This window comes from Pinus tabuliformis, chromosome 7 (assembly GCF_031772625.1).
Source record: "Pinus tabuliformis cultivar Carrire ecotype Pingquan chromosome 7, CPIR1, whole genome shotgun sequence".
NCBI classification, from domain to species: Eukaryota; Viridiplantae; Streptophyta; class Pinopsida; order Pinales; family Pinaceae; genus Pinus; species Pinus tabuliformis.
The window spans coordinates 284,614,696-284,636,891 of NC_142293.1; the positions used below are offsets into that span (position 1 = coordinate 284,614,696).

The 22,196-nt window shown below is 38.0% G+C and overlaps 1 protein-coding gene across 1 annotated transcript in view; it reads right to left on the reverse strand.

Annotated features, from left to right (window-relative positions):
• LOC149246976 (Carbohydrate-binding-like fold) overlaps nt 1–22,196 on the reverse strand; it is a 312,430-nt gene that overhangs the window by 153,998 nt on the left and 136,236 nt on the right. Inside the window, exon 11 of the mRNA XM_089458086.1 lies at nt 17,534–17,662. Coding sequence (XP_089314212.1) covers nt 17,534–17,662 — 129 coding nt within the window. The remainder of the gene's footprint in view (nt 1–17,533; nt 17,663–22,196) is intronic.

A 22,196-nucleotide genomic window follows, 5' to 3' on the forward strand; every position in this document is an offset into this window, starting at 1 on the left:
TCTTAATGTTAAAATGTTTAAGTAAATGTATCATTAATGCTTTATGATTGCAGTCTTGCACATATATATATTAATAATTTTTAAATGTTTTTAATATATATATATATATATATATATATATATATATATATATATATATATATTATTATTATTATATATATTCGCGTTTCCCCGTTTCCAAAATTCGGGGAGGTCGCGTTTCGTTTCGCTTCCGCGTTTCGTGTCGCTTCCCCGTTTCCCCGTTTCGTGCAACTTAGGTTAAAAATGAAAAGGCATGTCTTAAAGACACGCCTGTTCGTGAAAGGGTACTTACCTGTCTATATATACAGGACCCTCAATTTCATTTGTAATCATCGTACATTCATTCTTTTATTCAATATACAATTTACAGTAACTGTCCTACAATGGATGTCTTTGTCTACAAAGTATTTTAAATATTTTCACTGCATATACGACCCTAGGTCGTTACAATAGCACATTGAGCTATCTGGTGGTTGCAAGAGGTTGTTGGATGTCGGTTGAGGACCATCTATGAGAAAAAAGTTTCTCCTATATACACTACCCACAAGTGGTGGGTAACAGTTCTGACCTCATTGGATTTCATATGGAGAAAATTGAATTTTAAATCTCACTCAAAAGCCAGCAGACTTATCAATTTTTCACGATTTCAAGATTAGGGGGATTGCAATATTTCCATTGGATTTTGTCATGTACTAGGGTATGGGAATCGTATTTAATCAAGAGCACCAAACCCTCTATGCACCTTGATGATTTTTGCCTTTGAACATCTTAAAGAGGCAATGTGCCAAGCTTTGATCTTAGCTACACCAGAGTTCACAAAAACCTTTATTGTGGAATGTGATGCCTCAATACATGGAATTGGTGTTGTTTTAATGCAAGAAGTTAGACTTATTGGTTTTGAAAGTCACACAAACCTATTTATGAGAAGGAAATATTGGCAATAATACATGTCCTGAAGCAACAGTGCCCTTACCTAATGGGAAGACACTTCCAGGTAAAAACATATCATGATAGCCTTAAATACTTTTTGGAAAAAAATATTATCTTCAGAAAAGCAGCAAAAATAGGTTATGAATTTGAAATCATCTAGAAAAAAGAGAAGCAAAATGTTGTTGCAGATGCACTTTCAAGAAGGGGTGAGGTTGCCCCCTCGAAGAGGCTTATTTTCAAGTCGCTGATCTATCTTTTCTTTTGTTTTTGTGAAATGGGTACATAACATGTCCATATAATGGGAGAAGAGCGCCTATGTGTAGAAAAGGTAACTTTGCACAACTGTTCTGTGTGGCCTCCCTTACCTTAAAACAATCTCAAAAAATCACATTTGGAATTTCACACCTGCTCCACTTATCATATGGGTGATAATAAATAAGCACATCTATTCATGAAACATATATAAAATATTAATGTTTTTATTTATGGTCAGTACAAATCTATGTTAACAGATCCTTTGACCCTGGGGATGGATCCCCCAGCCCCTGGATTAGATCCAAATACACCGAACCTGCAGGTTGGATCCACAGAGCCTTCGATCAGATCCGGATCCAGATTTGGATCCACACAGGATCCGTTTCATAGAAATTTCCAGCATAGACAGAAACGGATCCCTCCATTGTTAAACAGATGTCAAGGATCATATGGGGTTCCTGCAATTCTGGGTTTTGAAAATATGAAAGTAAAATGAATTTTGCCCAACATTTTGTATTTGCCAAATTTCTGTCTTTGTCCTCACTTGCAACTGGACAGTAAGTTACAGCCTGCAGGTTTTTCCTTATTCTATCCCTGAAATTCAAATTCAAGGGAATATCAAAGTATTGTACCCTGTAGGTTTTGTTGCAAGAAGACTGATGCATTGATTGAGAAGGCAGAACTGACTTTTGTGGTCAGCCACGCAGCGGTAAAAACAAATGAACCCAGCCACTGGATAGCATGCAGGTCGATGATAAAAATACAACCACACAATTACAGCAAGAGCTAAAGGAAGGTCAATAACAGTTGCAAAGACAATGAATGTTGAAGTTTAAATATATATTTATATTGTTTGTACATGAAATTTCCCTGAAAGATCAGGATCCTGACATTTCAAACACATGAACGATCTGCATCTGCATCCAGACCCATATCCACATGGCTATTCAAATCCTGGTAACTTAGGCACAAAGGAATATGCATTAAGTACTTGTCTTTTCCTCAAAGCTTAGTGGAACCTGACCACAATTTTAAAATGATTTCAAATTCTTCCTTGCCTAAGCTGAATTGCTGGCAGAGAACAATTATGTCAATCACATCTGAGAGAGTTCGCATATTGTTATTAGCATTCCAAAGGTCATATGCTCTTGAAAACTCAAAGGAAATTAAATACTCATTGACCTTTTCTCATCTTTGCTTCACCTAGATATCTCATAAAAGTCATTTTTTAGCCCTAGCTCTTGCTTGGATTTTCTAGGTCTCTCTTGTGGTTCCAAACCTTCACATGGTCATTGTCTTACAAAACCCTCAGAAAGACCCAGCCTCCTTAGGAAGCCTTTGGTCTAGGAGTGTCCCTTATGATTGAACAACCCCTCCTCTTAGGCATAAGGCCTCTTCATAAGCCTTTCTTGGAGAGCCATTAGCTTCTCTTTGAAGAAATTGAGCCATTATTTGAGCCTCCCCTCTAAATGGACCTTAGAAACCACTCCATATCTAGCCATCAACCCTATCATCCTAGTGATTTCCATCCTACCAGGACTCCTTTCATCGGTGAAAGTCCATAAAGAGCAAGGGATATTGACTGAGGTGACAGTGGGTATTTGTCCCATTGTTGTCATTTAGTCTAGTAGTTGTCCCTTAGGTACCCCTCCTAGGACCCCTGCTAGATCAACTGGCAACAGGCCTCGTAATTTAAGCAATTTTCTTGGCTAATGATAAGCTCACACATCATCTCCCTTTGGGGATTTTTGACCACAAGAGGGGGATTTGACCTTCCAAAAGACATATCTTGCAAACCATGAGGAGCCACGAAGCATACCACATACCATTGGAATCGGCATGACGAGGAGCATCTAATGATGGTGATCTCAAGATCAAATTCATTGACTTGCATCGTCAAAATCTTCAACAAGTGTGGGGCTTCTAGAGTTTTCCTTCCATTCTTCTAGGGCTTCTCAACCATTGGAGCTTCAAGCAATATAATCCAAACAAATATTAAGAGCAGTCAAGAACCGACGTTAGCATCAATGACAACACCATTCAACAACTTAGATAAACAAACGCAAGGGAAGGTAACTCAAGCAGCTAAGCACTTTCTCTACACACGCACTCATGTACAATGGTTTTACGCAACCTAGTATAAGACTATGACACCTTTCATGAAGTAAACCCCAAAACATAACACTTATCACTTGCACCCATCATTTGAAAGGGTTAACCTAGAAACAGTTCCTCCCCTTAGGGTTGGCAACACCTAATAGGGCCATATAATAACCATCCCATACCTAAGTACAGTAACATGTATACAATCATAAGCTAGTAAGCCATTTGAAGATGGTACTTGTGTAAAGTACTTCAATGGCTTTAACATTGAGTATGGTCCACCTTGATGCTCTTATGGTTCTTCTACCCATGATGTTGATGTCACTTGATTCCTTGAGTATGTGCTAGATGATTCTTCCAAGTATAGCCAAGATCCCTTGAGGGATGTTATGATGCTTCTCCAATTTATCATAGATGATGTCCATCCACTTGATGATGATGTAAAGCACTTAAACAAAGGAGGTTTGGCAACTTTTGAGTGACATTGATCTTGAGATTCAATTGGCACAATTGATGAGACCTGTATTCAACCTTGGGACCTTAAAAATTCATGACCTAGGCTTGGACGTTGCTTAGAGATCAGGTGTGCCCAAGTGATGACAAGATGCCCCCAGGCTAGCGTTGTACCTTCTTGATGGGCATTGCGCTTATCTTGATGATGATTTGGAACCTATTTGATGGCAATTTTACACTGTCTACTTGTTGATTTTGTAGCTTCAAAAGGTCTTCTACACAGGCTTGTGTGTAGCATCCAAGACAAGAAGTCCTCTTTAGGTGATTGCTCAAGAGGAGCAACTATGATCTCCTTCCTAAGCTTTAACTTAGGAAAATGTACAATGATTGATTATTTAATTAATGTTGGCTATGGGCTAATGTTTATCTAAGGATAAATATTGAATTATTTAAGTGACCTAGATCTAATCTCCATTGTTGATCTAAGGCTGCAATTTAACCTTAGTCGTCTATCACTTTGGAGATTACGGGTTTGGGCCATGGAGAAATTATAAAGAGAGCCTATCAGAGAGGATGAAGACACATTATATTGCTATTATTGAGAGAGTGCTTTTCTCAAGGAGTGAGAGACCACAACACTGAAGGGAGGGTCAAGTTCTAGAGGGAGGCCGAATTATCCAATAGGTCGATTTTTCTCAAGTGAGCAATGGTTGCACGAAAGGATAAAGACGAGCCAAGTTAGTTGGTAGAGGAGGCCAATTTTCCAAGGCTGAAAATTTTAAGAGGGTTGGTTTCTAAGAGGGCTGAATTCATTGAGGCCAAATTTTCCGAAGGGGTTGATTTCCAAGTTCCAACAGCTGTAATTTTTCTATCTATTCTTTGTGGTCCAGGCCCAAATTTTTCTCAGTAATATAAACTAAAGGAAGATTGTTTTAGGAAAAAATCCTTGTTGTTGTGTGATTGATTTCCCTATATTATTTCAACTACAAATGTAAATTTCTTAAAGTTAAAATACCAACAGTTTTATTTTCCAATAATTTTCATATTTTATTGAGTAAATAATTCTGGATATAAAATAATTGTTGCAGTATAAATAAATCAGATTTGGTACAAGAGATTTAACACTGTAACAAAGCTATAGAAACTTCGTAGGGGGAAATCATACAGCACAAGGGCTTTACATCAACAAAAATATTTTACCAGCTTAATTTTTATTTTGCAACAAGAATTTTATGCTTGAAATCGATATGGTAAGCCCTTCAGTCCACGGAAGGAGACGATCAAAATTGTGCTAATCACAAATAGCCTGTGGGAACTTGCAAGAAAAGAGATCCAAGTTCCTTTGATCCTACACAAGCAACAAAAAACACTCTGAAGGATGTGAAGACTAGAGGGATCATATTGGACATTGTGAAGGATCACATAATCTATCACATATCAAGGAAGCATACAGCTCACCAAATGTGGTTAGCATTGATGAACCTGTACCAAAGTAAAAGCCAAAACAGGAAAATGGTGCTGAGACAGAAACTAAGAAACATAAGAACAAATACATCTGAAATTGTAGCCTCATACTTCACAACTACGTAACATGACACATCCTCCCCCTCCCTCATGTCATGTATTTCATGTGTTGGACACGACACACGTCTAACACGTCTGACACAAGTTTGACTCATGTCTTGTTTGAAGGACGAGAGTTTCAAGATGTACAACACGAGCCCTATTGGTCTCCCAAAAGTTGGACACCTGCCTAGTGAAAAAGCATCTTCAAAATGATTATTGCCTCATTTTGGAGTGCCACTAAGGTTGATTAAGCAATGTTAGAAGGGATTCCAAGTGTTGGGAAGTGGATTTTCCATCCCGACTAATGTTATGCAATTATGGTAATATTAATTTCTTGAAGTAAAAGTGACATTCTCCTTTATCTTTCATTTTCGTCCTTAAATTTTTACCATTACCACTAATTGACTCAAGGATGTTTGAGAGAGGTTTTTACCTCATTGGATCTCACATAGAGAAAATAAAATTTTAGATCCCACACAAAATCCACTCGACCTAACAGTTTTCAAGATTTTAAAATTGGTGGGGTTGCAACATTTCCATTGGATTGTATCATGCATGAGGGTATGGAATTAGCATTTAATTAAGAGGACCAAGCCCTCAATGTGCCTTTATGTTGGTGGCATTGTTTGTTGAACTTCGCTATCATGACCCTAGCAAAAATGTATTCATCACTCAAACAAAATCTTAATTTGACACATTAAGCTTTTTCAAACTTATTTTAATGCTTAGAGGGTTATATTGATGATGAGGATCCCAATATATGCAATCATTTTGATGATATGTAATACTATTTATTTGTTGTAGCATTATATTTTTCAACTCTATAAGTCAATTAGGGCCTCTTTGTTGATGTATTTTTGGTTCAAAAATGGATTGCACCCAATGTTATTTTCGTTATATGCATTAGTTGTATGGTTGAATTTGTATCATCATGTTGTAAATGTTTTTTCTATTTTATGTGTATTTCACTAATTTGTTATATTTTTTAATACATAATATATATGTGCCCTACGTGTCATTTTCCAAGGGTTCATCATATCATGTGTCGGATACTCATATTTTTGTGTCCTCCATGTCTCGGGTCATGTCACGTGACTTAGCTTCACAAGTCCAACAAGTTCGTGATGAGATGTCATCTCTTGGGGAAGCTTTCGATGAGGGTGAACTTTTCAAGATAGCATTGGATGGTTGTACCATGTAATGGGCTACCTTTGTAATAGGTATCATTGCTAGAGACAAGCTTCCTAATAGGACCTGGTTGTGGGATGACTTCACCCAAAAGGAGATATGGGAGAGTTTGATATCTAGTCAACAACATAGAGGTGGAGCTAGAGAAGAGGAATCTGCTCTTATTGGGCAAGCAAAGAAGGGCAAGGATAAAGCCAAGCAGAACTAAAGTGGAGGAGGATCATCATAGGGATATAAAAAGGACATGAGAAAATTCAGGTGCTTTGCACGTCACCAGTATGGTCACAATGTTGATAATGCCCCAACAAGAAGAAAGTTTCATAGAAGATGGGCATCTGTCAAGCCGAAGGTTGTTGATCCTAGCATGAGGCAAGTGATAGGCAGCAAAGAGAGCAATTTGCATCAATTGAATGGACAAGCAATGAAGGCCCTTATACATGATAGTAACAGCCAAAGTAAGCTTTGGCATAAGAGGATGTGGCATCTACACTACAAGGCTCTACCACTATTATGTGAGATGGTCACTATATTTTTGGAGTTCAATGTGGAGTAGGTTGGTGTCTTCGAAGGATATGTGATTGGAAAACTTCCTAAAGCAATGTTTCCTAACAATGAGAACAAGTCCAAGGGAGTGTTGGATTTGGTGCATTATGATATTTTTGGTGCTATGCCAATGTAGTCTATCTTTGTGCTTACTTATTTTGTAACCTTCATAGATGATTATTCCAGGAGGACATGGATTTACGTTCTAAAGGCCAAGGACAAGGCCTTCTGTCGGTTCCGAGAGTTTAAAGCGCTTGTGGAGAACCAAAATGGGAAGAAGATCAAAGTCTTGAGATCAAAAAATGCGGGCAAATATACCTCCAATGAGTTCAAGATTTTCTATAGAGAGGCGAGAATCAAGAAAGAATTGGTAATGCCCTACAATCCATAGTAGAATGGAGCAGCAAAGAGAAAGAATAGGACCATAGTAAGAGGAACAAAGGCAATGATATATCATTAAGAATTGTTTGTCCCTATGGTCGAAGGCCTACAGCACATCAATGTACCTACAAAATAGGAGTCCTCATAAGGTAGTGGAGGACAAGACTCCTAAGGAGGCATTTACAGGAGTGAGACTCATGGTGAGCCATCTTCGCATCTTTGGTTGCTTAGTGTAGGTCCATATACCATTAGAGAAGAGGACTAAGCTGGAACCTTCATCTAACAGACGGATTTTTGTTGGATACAGTGAGATCACAAAGGCCCACAGGTTCTACATTATGGGGCAAAGGAAGATAGTTATTAGTCAGGATGTCCGATCTGAGGAGGGTAGGACCTTTGGGAGGTCACATAAGATAGGTCCAGTAGTGGTCAAGGATCAGGAGCAAGAGGCTCTGAAGGTTGAGCAGGGACTAATAGCACCAACAACAAGAGTTATAATTTCATGAACCCAATATGCGATATTTGTTTCCCAACAATTATTAATTGAACAAATATGCGGCTAAATTCTTAACCAAAACATTTAGCGATAGCAAAATTACTCGATCTGAATCACATATACATAAACAGATTTGTGTCCAATCAACAGTTCATTAATAAATTAATCACAAACTCACTTGGGCTCCCATCCTAGGATAATGCCCAATTAAGAAAATACAAAAATGAACACCAACCTCACTGCACTCTCTCAAACACAAAACACACTCACTGAGAAGCCTCTCTCAATCTTGTGTTGTTGTTGTGTCTTAGCACCTCACTTTAGGCTCAGTTTATAACTTTCCTAAGCTAAGATTGAAGGCCGCTCGTCAAGTTAATTGAACATAAGTGACTTTATTTTAGTTAACTATCATATTTTTAGCTTTCTCCGCTTTAACTCAAGTACAAGTCATAAATTAGCTTGCTTTACATGCATGTCACATGCAGCACATTCGCATGCATGCAACTCACTTGCATGCAAGCTCCTAAAGAAGCAAATCAAGGTATTTCTAGTCAAGACACGAGACTAGAAGTACCTTGCGAGATATAAAACTCAGCACTCCCTCTTAGTGAGGGAGGTAATACTGGAAGAACCTCCTCCACCTGGATTTGTCTCCAACACCACCATGTCATCTATTGTTGTAGTTGCTCCCTCTAAACTAGAAGACCACCCTACTACTTGCTTCGGAATCTGATCTGAAGACCTATTTCTTCCAACTATGCTCCTAAGATATTCCTCCTGGGCATCTTGCAATGTCATATTATACCAGTTGAGGCTCTTGGCAATACCTATGAAATCACTCCTCCTCGCCACCTTCTCCCTCTCAACAACTAACACTAATCTTGTATCCAAGATCCCATTGGACATACCCGCAAGTTGTCCCAACAACCTGTCTGACGGCCCCTGTCTCATCCCAAGCACTACAGCTGCATCCAAGGTCGCCCCCTCTGAATATAGAAGCACCTATCCATCCCGAAAAATAAATTAAACAAAAAAAAAACAAAAATCTATATCCAACATCCTCCTACGCTAATACTGAGAGTATGTATACCATCAACCCTGGAACAAAAAACATCCCTATCACCTTCCGAAATCCTCCTGACTTTAGCTAGAATCTGACACATCCAACCCCCTTCACTACCTGCATGGTACTAGTCGCACTACACACACTGCAGTCTAAGCATGTCTCTAAAATATTGCAAACATTAACCTCATCCCCGTCATGTCATTGGATGCTCTAATGTCCATTAACCGTAAACCACTTTCCTCAAACACAACAGTACTACTATCAAAAACACGAGCAACTAGATAAAATTCCTTCTCAAAATTCTCCATAAAGTCATTAACCTCAGTTGATGTTGAAGTAGCCACCTAATCCTCCTTCTTCTTGTTGTTGTATGGACACTAGCTCGCATTGTGGCCAATCTTGTGACACGCAAAGCACTTCACCTTGTTCATGTCCTTCACGGAATAAGATCCCCCACTTCCCTTTACTTTTGCCTTTTACAACAAGAGCAAAATTCTCCTCATCATCCTTACCATCATGTTGGCCTACAATTTTGGAACGTCTCCTTGTCTCTTCTTGTACGAAATCATCCAACAATCTATCCCAACTACGCAAATTTTCCCATGTGAGAATCCCATCAACAAAGACAACCCATTTTTGAAGAAAGTCATTCAAGGTTGATCTGATCAACTCTTACCTATCAATAGTTTCCCCTACTGCTTCCAAATCATTTCTAAACTGAGTGATTCTAGTTAGGTATGATGGATTTGTGTCAGTTTCAGACATCTTGGTGTTTCTTAGTTTCTCCTTAAGCACCATCTTTCTGTTTTGGTTTGTACTCTGGTACAACTTAGTTAAGGATGCCCACATCTCAAAAGTGTTCTTCTTTCCCATCACATGAGGTATAATATGGTCTTTAATAGAGTCCAGGAATGTTTTCTTGGCCTTCACGTTCTTCTTGTTAAACTCAACCAATTGAGCAGGATCTACTGGAATTGGGACAACCTTCTCCATGATATCCCATAACTCTTGCTCCTCAAATTGCAAAACAATCTGCTCCTATGGGTTGAAATTTCCTACCCCATCCAACTTGTCCTCGTAATGTAACCTAGTAGCCATCATTGTCAAACTGAACTATAGTTAATTATTATTTGGATGACCCACTGCGTTAATCAAGCTTGCACCCTACTACCTAAGTGAACCCCTCGCACTACAATCTTCTTGTCAGCCTGATCCCTACGGTCTACAGCCCTACCACACTATAGCCTTCTTTTCACAAGCCCCTTTGCCAATTGCTCTACTAGTCTATTGGTGCCCAACCCCTGTTTTCTGCATGTCTGCGCAAAGACTAAATTATGTGGTTGTGACACAACCTATCAAGCCTTGCTTCTTGCCACACACCCCACTATTTTCAAGCTTGCAACCACTATGGCAACTCACGGCAACTTCTTTCGATCGTGATCGATTGTTAGACTCTTGCCTCTATGACCCAGTGTTTCAAATCACTTGTCACCAAGCGAACTGAACCTACATTAGGCCCTAACCATTGTTGTAGGCACGTTTTTCTTTTGTTAGTTATGGCATGTGTCATTGCCCATCCATGCTTACTATGTCGCGTTGATCGTCTGTCGGACCTTAGTTGTCACTAGCGTTGGTTTCTTAATCCTCAATTCACTTTTATGACTGTCATGTGGTCACCTCTATGCAGAACCCAATGCCTTTCTCTTGTCCCCAGGCTCCTCTTGGCTCTTCTGATCGCCTTTGTAATGCACACTTGTTCCTGTTATGTTGCACCACAACCTTTTGTCTAGTTGTCTCTGTGGTTATGCTCTTGTTAACCACATGTCGGTTGTTCAGGGGGAATCGTGCTCAGCCACCCAACTTTTTATCCATCGCTGCCAGTGGTGCCCAACTATCGATGGCTGGTTCGTTGTCCCTGCACTAGTGTTGGACCCTGGTGTCGTTGTTGTTGGTCGATCGGTCAGCTAACTGTCGGCTGCCCTAGCGGTTGCTAGCAGCTTGGTTTTCGACCACCACCACATCCCCTAAGTCTTTTTTTTTTTAATTTAATTTTTTAACTTTAAAAAAATTGGGCCCTCTTTTCTTTTTCAATTTTTTTTTTTTACATCATACTTGTTGACCACTCAAGTGTCAACTACCCTATAGCAAAGTACACTTATTCAGAGCAATCAAAATTTTCAGACTTCATCTTCATGCAGCTTTTGGTCTTCAATTGTAATCCACATTCTACAACCCTATGGGCCATTATATAAAAATGATTCTAGTATGTTTAGAAAGCCATGTAAAACATATAGGTAGCTTAAGATTTTTGCCAGAGAGTTTCACTCTAGGGAGTTTTTTTTCCTTAGCTAATTATTTATGTTTCCCAAACATTAAATAATTGGTTAAGTTTCTCTCCCACACATCCCCCAAAGCTAGAGTGGGGCTCGATGGTGAAGTCTTACGTGAGTCCTAGTGTATAGAGTCTATGTAAATTACCATACTAGATTATATCTAAAGTCTAGAAGAATTTGGTTGTGCCTAGTGGTCAGTTTTTAATTGTCAAATTTCTCCTTCTAAACGGGATTTGTATGTAATATTTGATGTAAAGATGTAAAAAGTGGTGTCTATAGAATTTGTAGGGGGTATGAGTACTTAAAATTACACCTCAACTCCTAAAATTTCTATCTAGACACACTTTGAGGGTGGAAAAATATGTTTATACTCCTCTAGCGTCATATTTTTATTTTCTGACAAAATAATGGCAAATTAATGAGCTAGAAATTCGTCAGAAAATTAAAATGAGAGAAAAGTAAATTCTCTCCAGGTGAAAACTACTTAAAAAAGGTTGTGGACTTTCCCGAGGAAGGAATCAAGGAAAAAGTTAAGGAATCTCCATGATTCAAGCAAGGAAAATCCTACAAAAAATTTGTTGGTTCAAGAAAAATCAAATTTCTTGGTCCAAGATGGTTAAGTTGAAGGAGAAAATTTCAAGGAAAAGTTTGGGAAAAAAGATACCAGAATCAACTCCATCTTCAAGAAAATTGAATTTTTTCCTCTAGATCAAGGGACGAGATTATTTTGACACGGATCAAGCTTTCAACTAGTTTTTTTCTCCTAGCATCAAATCAAATTTTTTGCAACTCATTGGACCTAGTTGTTTTCACTTGGAGAGAGATCTAGATCTCTCATTTTTTCCATAAATTGAGCTCTAAGCTCCTCATTTGTAACATGAAAAATCAAGCTCTTGGCTACTGAAGTTCTGATAGCCCATGGCCTCGGCATTTATTTGTTGACAAATGGTCCAACAGTTTGGGGTAATGGGCAAGCCGACAAGCATGCCCGACCGGCGTAGCCCACGGTTATTGTTGTGTTAATGTACCTCGACGAAAGGAGAAGGGGGTAAATCCAACATAGCCCTCAATTACGACGGGTGTAGAGTTGTTAATACGACCATGACGGGAGCGATATGGGCGAGGGGCCAACTGCCTATTAAAAAATTTATTTAATATTTAAAACAACCATCGCACCTCCAACTCTGACAATTCGAAATCGAGACCTTTGGTCTCTCAACCAAATGTGCCACTGTTGGGCCACAGAGCCTCTTTTGTTGGATAATTAGCAGGCCGAGACCTTTTATAGAACAGTTTTGTAGACATAATTGAAAAAGAGGACATTTTGCTCGTTTTGAAGCATTTTTTAATGCAACAAGAACCTAGAATGGGATTTTTGAGTGTTTTGGACCACATGGGAGTATTGCTTTTGCAAGTTGAGGCTTGTATTTTGATGTAATGAACACTTGAGCATCTTAATAAAGCAGTCACCATTGGAAGATGGACCCAGAGATGTAGCCCAGGATGGGTGAACTCCGTTATCAACTTGTGTTTGTCTTGTGCTGCACTTTTGCTCTCTTTTACTTTAAACTACAATTTAACTTAAGCTTGTGTGTTTTCACAATTTTGATTTGTTGCATAAAGATACATAAACTAACCTGCAAATTGTTCAGTAATACCTTCACTTTTGTTTTTGGATCAAGGGGTTCGAACTCTAAGGCAGAAAAAAGAACGAACTTTGGGGCAGGAAAAGGGTTGAACCCTGAGTAGACCAGGCAAAATTGTTTGAGGAAAAAATTGTCTTGCCTAAGAGGGCAGTTTGACCAGGTGTGGCCAAGGCTATGCTACCAGTCAGTTTGACTTTATGTTTGACTTGAAGAATTAGATGTATCTTTGTTGAATTCTAGTGGGTTTTCCCAAGGTAAATCCTTATGTCTCTTGTTTATATGTCTCTTTATGCCCCTACTGGAATTTTGTTTCCACTGTTGGGATCTTCTATGTAACCGACTTATGATGGATTTGAATGCAAGAAAAGATTGAACTAAGAAATCAAAGGAAGTAACTATCACTTGGAAGATCCTATGAAAAATCAACAGGAGGATGGTCAAAAGACAATAAAACCATCATGGTCATTGAGTCTTGCCCAAAGGCCTCATTCCCTCCAAATTAAAACTACAAATGGTGTCCCACTTTAAGCTAACAACCTAAGTTTTGGGGGCTTTAGGATCATAGATATTAAGTCATCACATTCATCGGATTTCATCTGTAAAGTTTGATATTCAACGCATTTGAAGAAAGGCCTCATATATTTAGTGAAGTTCGGCCATTAAAATCATCAATCAACCTAACCACCTTTTAATACATAATTTTCAATGTGTTATTTTTTTTTTTTTAATCTAGGATAATCGGTAACTGGCGAGAGTTATCCTGAACAGGCCCAGGATCAAATCCAACTGGCTGCCACTATAAACCTAGGCTAGGTGCAACAACCTGCAAGCCGCACACAATAGCAATTAACTTATGCCTCAACAAGAGCCGAGATGTCCACTTTGGGGTCGCCTACTCTTCTAGCCAAGACACAACAGGCCATGTACTCAACGAGATTTGAACCTCCATCTCGTGGGTTTCACCCAGCGAAACTTACCGTTAAACCCCATATCACTGTACAATTTTCAATGTGTTTTTAAATGGTTGTTGGATGAGATTTTATAGAATGTGCCCTCGTGCCTCCATAAATGCATGTACCATGGTCAAAACATGCCCTTTGTGACCAGTCTTTGTATATGGATATAGTGATTGAATGTGCCTTAATTCCATAGTATGGATGCATCATGTCATCTCTCGTATGGATGTTTGGATTTCTGCAAATTAGTCACTCACCAAAAAAATGATTCTGCCATTTACAAATTCTTTTATATACCTTTACCATCTGCATAGATCACATAGACAATAAATTTCCTAAAATATCAAATGCAAATACATTAAGACCACTACTAATGAAATCACTACCTTAACTAAATTGTCAACTATATTAACAACATCGATCAACTATATTATGTTATATAAATATGATATTTATTACATGATATATATATAAAGAAATTATGTAATAAATATTATATATAATGGCAAATGTTATCAACTGCTTTTTGTATGGAAACTTTTTTCTGAATTTCATGATAGCCAAATTTGAATACAAACTCTAACCAGGTGACTATGCTTAGATGATTCCTCTGGAAGCATTCTCAAATACAATAAAGGAAGAGAATTCCCATCAGGGAAGTATTGATAGTAGATACTCCATATAGATGAACAAAAACTTAATCCCATTGAACAGAGCTTATTTATTCCACAAGAGCTTTCCAATGATTTGAACACTGACATGAAAATTTGTCATAGACATTAAATCCATGCGACAAATTTACAAAAGGTAACCTGTACAGTATCTCAAGGGAGTGGCTAGGGCATCTCCTAGCTGAATAAAGAAAAAGATTAAAAGGAAATAAATTGCAACAAAAAGTTAATCATTTACTTTGACAATAGACTGGATCTTTAACTATTAACAGAAAACAAATCCTATTAAGTTCTCCAGGAGCAATCAAGAAAACTTATTGAAAAAAGCAAGTTTGTTTTATAAGAGTATTGCAGGCATTTAAACATTGGAAATAAAAGGGTCTTCATAAAATCAATGCATCAACTTTGCTTATTCAGGGATTCTATTATAAAATATTAGACAGAGCCATGCAACCAAATATAATTATCTATGGTCTTGCTTATTCACTGGTATAATGTAATGTCCCATATGGATTAATTGCCCACAGGAGGACGAAGTAGCCTATCCAACCACGCAGGCTATAGTGTTGATAAAGGGGGAAAACCAAAGTATCCAATGTTTGGGGCAACATTGGGTAAATTTTGGGACGGTAGGGGCAAAAAAACCCAGTGTGGGTTGCACTTGTAACCCCTCACATTAGAGGAACCCCAATGGGAATCTATAAATAAAGGAGAGTTGGAGACTGGAGACATTTTTCATCATGGATTTGGATTTGATATCTCTGTTTTCTTGAGCTGAGGCTCTGAGGGTTTTAAAGCCCCTTCTTTTGATTAGCTTCAGTGGAGGTGATCCCACCCTATCTAATCCTTTCGTCTAGTTTCGGTAGAGCTGATCCCATGCAACCTAGACACCTATTTTCCCTGTTCTGGCACAGCACAGCAATTCGATCATCTCTGGCTTGATTTGGAGGATTGCCTCTCTAAGAAGAGTCTGATCTGAGCATAAGCCATTTTCGGTCTGAAGTCAGTTTGGGGTACAGCAAACCCTCTTGAAACACTCAGATCTGTCCAGCCAGCAAGGTTGAGTTTTCTGTGGGTAATCCTTGGGTCATCCTGCTCTGTTTCTGTAACGACCAAAAGTCGTATACCCAGCGGAAATCTTTAAAATACTTCAAAGTCGTAAATGTCCACTGTAGGACATGTAAATGTATATTGAATATTGTATATTGAATTGATGTAAGATATGAGATGATTACAAATGAGAAAGAGGGCTTGCTTATATACTCTAGGCAGGTGCCCTTTCATGAATGGTCATGTCTCTAAGACATGCCTCTTTATTACTAACTAACTAACCATTAGTTAATTAATTATTATTTATTATTATTATATTTATATTTATATTCATTATTTTTATATGAATTATATTCATAACAGTTTCAAGCAGCAGACATCTTCCCTGCAGTTTCCGTGGATAACAGCAGTTCTCACAAAGGCAATAAAGAGTATTCTGGACAGCGTAGTAATATTAAGCAGCTGAAACCCTTCCAGGATCTGTACAGCCAGAGCAAAGTCATGACCAACACTGTGACCCAGTATCTTGGGCTCTGCAAGTGACAATTACCCGGGCAGCAACTGTTGACATGCAAGTGAGGGTAGAAACACCTGTGCTAAGGGTGCCCATCTGCGGGCTGGTCCATGAGGAATCACACTGTTTCCAACAGTCATTCAGAGATGTGAAACAAGATTGGATTGCGGGGTTTTTTATTCATTATTATTATATTTATATTTATATGAATTATATTGATAACAGTTTCAAGCAGCAGACATGTTCCCTGCAGTTTCTGTGGATAACCGCGGTTCTCACAAAAGCAATAAAGATTATTCTGGACAGCATAGTAATATTAAGCAGCTGAAACCCTTCCAGGATCTGTACAGCCAGAGCGAAGTCATGATCAACACTGTGACCAAGTATCTCGGGCTCTGCAAGTGACAATTACCAGGGCAGCAACTGTTGACATGCAAGTGAGGGTAGAAACACCTGTGCTAAGGGTGCCCATCTGTGGGACCAGTCCATGAGGAATCACACTGTTTCCAACAGTGACACAGTTATTCAGAGATGATTGCAGGGTTTTTTCTAGTGGATCCCTGTCCCGGTTGTACTGACAGAAGAGGTGTAACAATAATTACATGACTGACGGTGGCTGCAGTTTGTTGTAATTGCGACAGCATCCTCCAAGCCTACATTAGATTAGATGTGTGATTTACGGCTGAGCAGAAATCATTACCTATGGTGCCCTAACACATACTCGCAGCAATAACGGTGAATGCCATCATACCACAAGTACTCACAGGCGCAAAATTGGATCAGCACGAGGGTATTCCCAGGCAGAAATTCAGAGCAATGGTAACAGAAGTTACAGAACAGATAACCTCTAGTTGCACATCAGTCTAGTAATCAGTTACAATCAGAGGATTTGATTACAGAATTTTGGTATTGCATTCAAAGTATACTGGTGGATTTGTGAGGAGAATCAATCAACTGTTTGAGGATTTACTGTAGAACCATATTACTGTTAACAACATAGAACGGTACCGTTTGTTGGATCTACTGTTCATTGGATGCCCTATTTTATTGGAAATTGTAATAACATTGAAGATCTTTGTAATTGTGCATTACATAGATCGCCGTCCACCGTTATATGAATGCATAAACATGTTCTGTGGTTGAATTATTGAAAACCCTTTGGGATATTACATATAAACACAACTCACTGGATGATTAATTCTTCTCCTAGATTGAAAGCCAAGTACAGTCTCTTAAAACTAAAGACACCTTGTGATGCACTCTGAACTACTGCCATCATCATACTAAATAATTGCAAAAGCAATGCTACAGACATTAATGAAATAAATGTCACTCTACCATGTCAAAACTAAAAGTGATACCTGATCAAGTTTGTAATATCCCTGGACATCTGTTGTAGCTCTTTCTTGTCCATCAAGTAATATCTTAACACCTTCAACACCAACACCTTCAGAAGTCACGACACGTCCTCCAACTGAGAAACCTGTGACCTGAGAAAGAGTATGTATATAGTTGAAAACGAAATGCATAACATGATAATATCATTGCAATGGAATCACTTATAACCTCCAAATATGTTTTCAAAAAATTCAATACAAACTCAAATCGGAGTTCTATTATGTAATGTCAGAAAGGAAATTCAATAGTAAAGACATCCATTCAGTTGTATGATCAAACACATGCACACACATACATCTCTCAAACCCTGCATACCCTAACCTTACTTTCAACATCAGCCGATAAACAATATTCTAAAAATATCAATTAATATCATAAATACTGAAAATTACCCAAATTATTAAAATTACTGATGAATAATCATAAATGATAAATATTTAATATATACGCACAATGGCAAGATAATGTTCCAGTATTATATTACATAGGTATAAAAGAGAGAAGGGGAGGCAGCAGAGAGCTTGTGTGTGCAGCTGTCTGTGTATGTAATGTATACTATGCATGACTTTGTTACGTAAAAATTAATTATTGTTGTAATTATTAGTTAAATTAAGGCAAAGGGCATGATCTTTGATCAAAGATCATGCCCATTCATGAAGAGGCACCCGTGGCAGTATTTTAGCCAGGGGGTCTCCCACAATTGTATTATCATCAATTCATTAATAAAATATATATAACCTTTTCTGTTTAATGCTGAGTATTTACACTCCATTTTATGTCCGCCTATCGACCACATCATTTCTGCTGTGCATCCCTGTCATCCAGTTCTGCCACCTTCGATCCCTTGTCCTGCCGTTTTCTGCCACGTCTGCCCTCCGCTGTTTTCCAGTGGATAGCATCTGCTCTTAATTCACCAATTCCCTCATGCCTTTTAATGAACGTGGTACCTTTTAATTTTATAGCTATAAAATAGTTTATAACCTTATTAAGGGTTATAACTATATAGTTATAACTTATACTATATAGTATAAAAACCTTATAATTAAAGATAATTAATTAATTAATTCAAATATATATATAATTAAATTAAATTTAAAACAAAAATCTTTAAATAAAAAAGGTTTTTTTTTTTTAAATTAGGGTAAGTTAAGGAAAAGGTTAAACTGGATAAATATACACCACCACAGAACCGTTCAATGTCGTCGTCTATGACAATGGTTGATTTTAGTAAAAAATTAATTGATCTTGAGAATAAGGTTACCAGGCATTCCAATGAAATCAGAAAGCTCTAGGATACAACAAAGAGAATAGACAGTCAGCTTGAGCATAACCATAACGAATTTAAAAGGGAGCATGCAATCATTTCAAATACGGTGAATCTGAATCATAATCAAGCAAAGGTGATGTTGACCTGTATTTGTGCCAAGTTGAAGATTGCACCTGATCAAATACCCCAGAATAATGAAGTGACTCAACATCTCAATTCTCTGGATTCATCAAATTCGTCAAACTCACATGAGAAACCTGAGTCTCCAAAAGCATCTTCCATACCCCATCAATAGAATAGTAACATGAATTTTCAAAATAGGCACCTCTGAAATCAATTCTCATATATGCAGATTGTGAATCAATACCCTCTCTTTACTCCAACAGTTGCGACATATCAGCGAAGAGAAAAACTTGAACTCTCCAAATTTGATGGTAACGAGAAGTCCAGTGTTGCATGGTTCAATTAAGCAGAAGAATATTTCGAGATTTACGGTATTGACAATGATGACAAAATGTTCGTGCATGCATCCATGCAAATGGAAGGCGAAGCATATAATTGGTATATGTGGTGGAAAAAGACGACACTTGCTATTAGTTGGAGGAAATTCAAAAATGCAGTCTTTAAAAGGTTTCAAGGTATCAAGGAAGAAGAGTTCTTTTGAGCACTCACCAGAGTACAACAAAAAGGAGATGTGGACGAATACACTCAAGAATGGGGAACCTTAGCTACACAAGTACTTGGATTACTAGAAACTCGTCTCATTCATCATATACCACAGGACTTAAACCCCGACTCCAAGCTGAACTTGAGCTTCTGACATCACTTCTATAGAAGTAGCAAGATAGAAGGCAAAAGTTGCTGAAAAGAAACACAAAAAGATGCAGTGGCCAAAAGTCGAAAGAGTATATTCAAGACCCAAAACATAGGTGTGTTAAAGGACCCTGAACGTAGGTGTGTTAAAGGAAAAGAGACCAAGAACCTGTATAAATGTGAAGAGCAACTAATAATTCAAATAGTGATGAATCAGACGTAGAAGAAATCGAAGATTCTCTGGAATTCTCTCTAGAACTAGATAACGAGAATATTCCGCAAGTGTCATTATCAACCATGAGGTATCGCAGCCCCAGACATTAAAGTTAAAAGGACATATCAAGAAGAGCAATGTAATGGTTTCGATCGATACCAGTAGTACACACAACTTTCTAGAATCAACTATGGCGAAAAGACTCAACATTTTCACATTCCCCATGCCCAACATGAAGGTTATGGTAGTTAATGGTAAGAAAATTGAACATGTATGGAAATGCCATAAAGTCAAATTACAGATTCAAGACTATAATCTAGAATCTTCATTCTACATTGTACCATTCGGAGGAGTGGATGTGGTCCTAGGTATCCAATGGCTTCAAACCCTAGGTACTTACTCTGCCAACCATCAAAAGCAATTTATTTGGGAAGGACAGAAATACAAGTTATATGGATTTCAGCCCCCTGATTATCAAATTGCATCGTCATCCCAGATGATGAAAATGATTCAGAAGGGAGCACCATCTTATTTAGTATAGTGTCATCAATTAGAAATGTTAACTTCAAATCTAGTCAACAAAGAAGCACCGAAGGTTTAAGAGCTATTTCAAAAACACGAAAAAGTATTCCAAAATCTTCCAATGAAGTTATCGCCTAAAAGAGAAATCGAGCATACAATCAAAGTCAAATCAGGATCAAACACCATCAACATCAAGCTGTATCGATATCCGCATCATCAAAAAACTGACATTGAAAGATTAGTCCAAGATCTTTTAAAATGTGGCATTATCACAAAAAGTAAAAGTCAGTATGATGCTCCAATGGTATTAGTTCGAAATAAAAATGGATCATTCAGGTTATGCGTCGATTATTGAGGACTAAACAAAATAACAATTAAAAACAAGTTTCAAATCCCTTTTATCGATGAAATGTTAAATGAGCTACATGGTGCTAAATACTTTTCAAAATTGGACTTAAGGTCAGGGTATTACCAAATCAGAATAAGGCTGGAAGACATAGCAACAATTGTGTTCAGAACACATGAAGGTCATTACGAGTTTAACGTAATGCCTTTTGGTTTAACCAATGCACCAGCAACATTCCAAGTTACTATGAATGAGCTATTTATGCCCATATCTAAGGAGGTTTGTGTTAGTATTCTTTGATGACATTCTAATTTATAGTAAAACATGGGAGGAGCACCTACAACATTTGGAGCAAGTTCTTACGATATTAGAAAAACATCAGTTCTATGCCAAGAAGTCCAAATGTACTTTTGGGAAAGAAGAAGTAGAGTTATCTCGGACATATAATATCCAAGGAGAGAGTAAAAGTGCATCCTAATAAGATCAAGCCTATAAGAGAATGGCCCAAGAAGTTAATATCTCTAAGCTAAGAGGATTCTTAGGATTGACCGAGTATTATCGAAGATTTACTAAAAACTATGCCCATATAACGACACCCCTAACAAACCTTCTAAAGAAGAACTCATTTCAATGGTATGATGAAGCAGAAGAGTGTTTTGAAGATTTGAAGGAACTTATTGTTGGACACCTAATCCTCTAATGGTTGGTGTGAAAGCTGAATAGTCTAAGTCTAAGAGACCTTGGAATACAAAACCAAGGGTCATATGAATGTAATATAAATGTATATCTCTATCAATAGAAATGCAATTCATTGATTTATCATTCACATTCTGTTCACATTCCATGTATGTCTGACATGGTATCAAAGCTGCAGGCGTATTCCTGCCCTGCATAATTACTATGAGCCTAATTTTACATATCTGTTGGTCTGCCATTTTCCAGCCCGTCAGAACTGTCCTTCTGTAGTTCTGCCATCAATTATGCATTTCATGAATGTTTTCTCACCTAAATTCTAGCTACAATCTCTACTCACATTTGCACGTAGTAACGCTCTTCCTTTAGTGTTAGTCCTTCCTGCATTTCATTTTTGTGCATACTAGAATAGTATGTCGGTGGTCGTTTCTTTGTCAGTATGTCAAGCCTGAAAACTCCTCAACATTGTCCGCGGTAGTTTCTCTGCTAGTGGAATGAGCATGGTAGTTTCTCTGTTGGTGGAATGAGCGCTCTGGTTTTGTTAATAAGCATCCTGAGATTTGCTTAGCATCCTGTAGTGATAAATAATCATATGCCTTCTCACTGCAGCCTGCGATTTCATCTCTGACAGTTTTTGCATGAAGGTCCATGAAATAAACATAAGTTTCGTGTGGGACTGCCTGCCGAGCACTCAGAACACGATTATAGGCACCTTCCATGAATGATTGCTCTAATTCGACAGCATGCTTAATGCATGGATTCTCAAGTGCC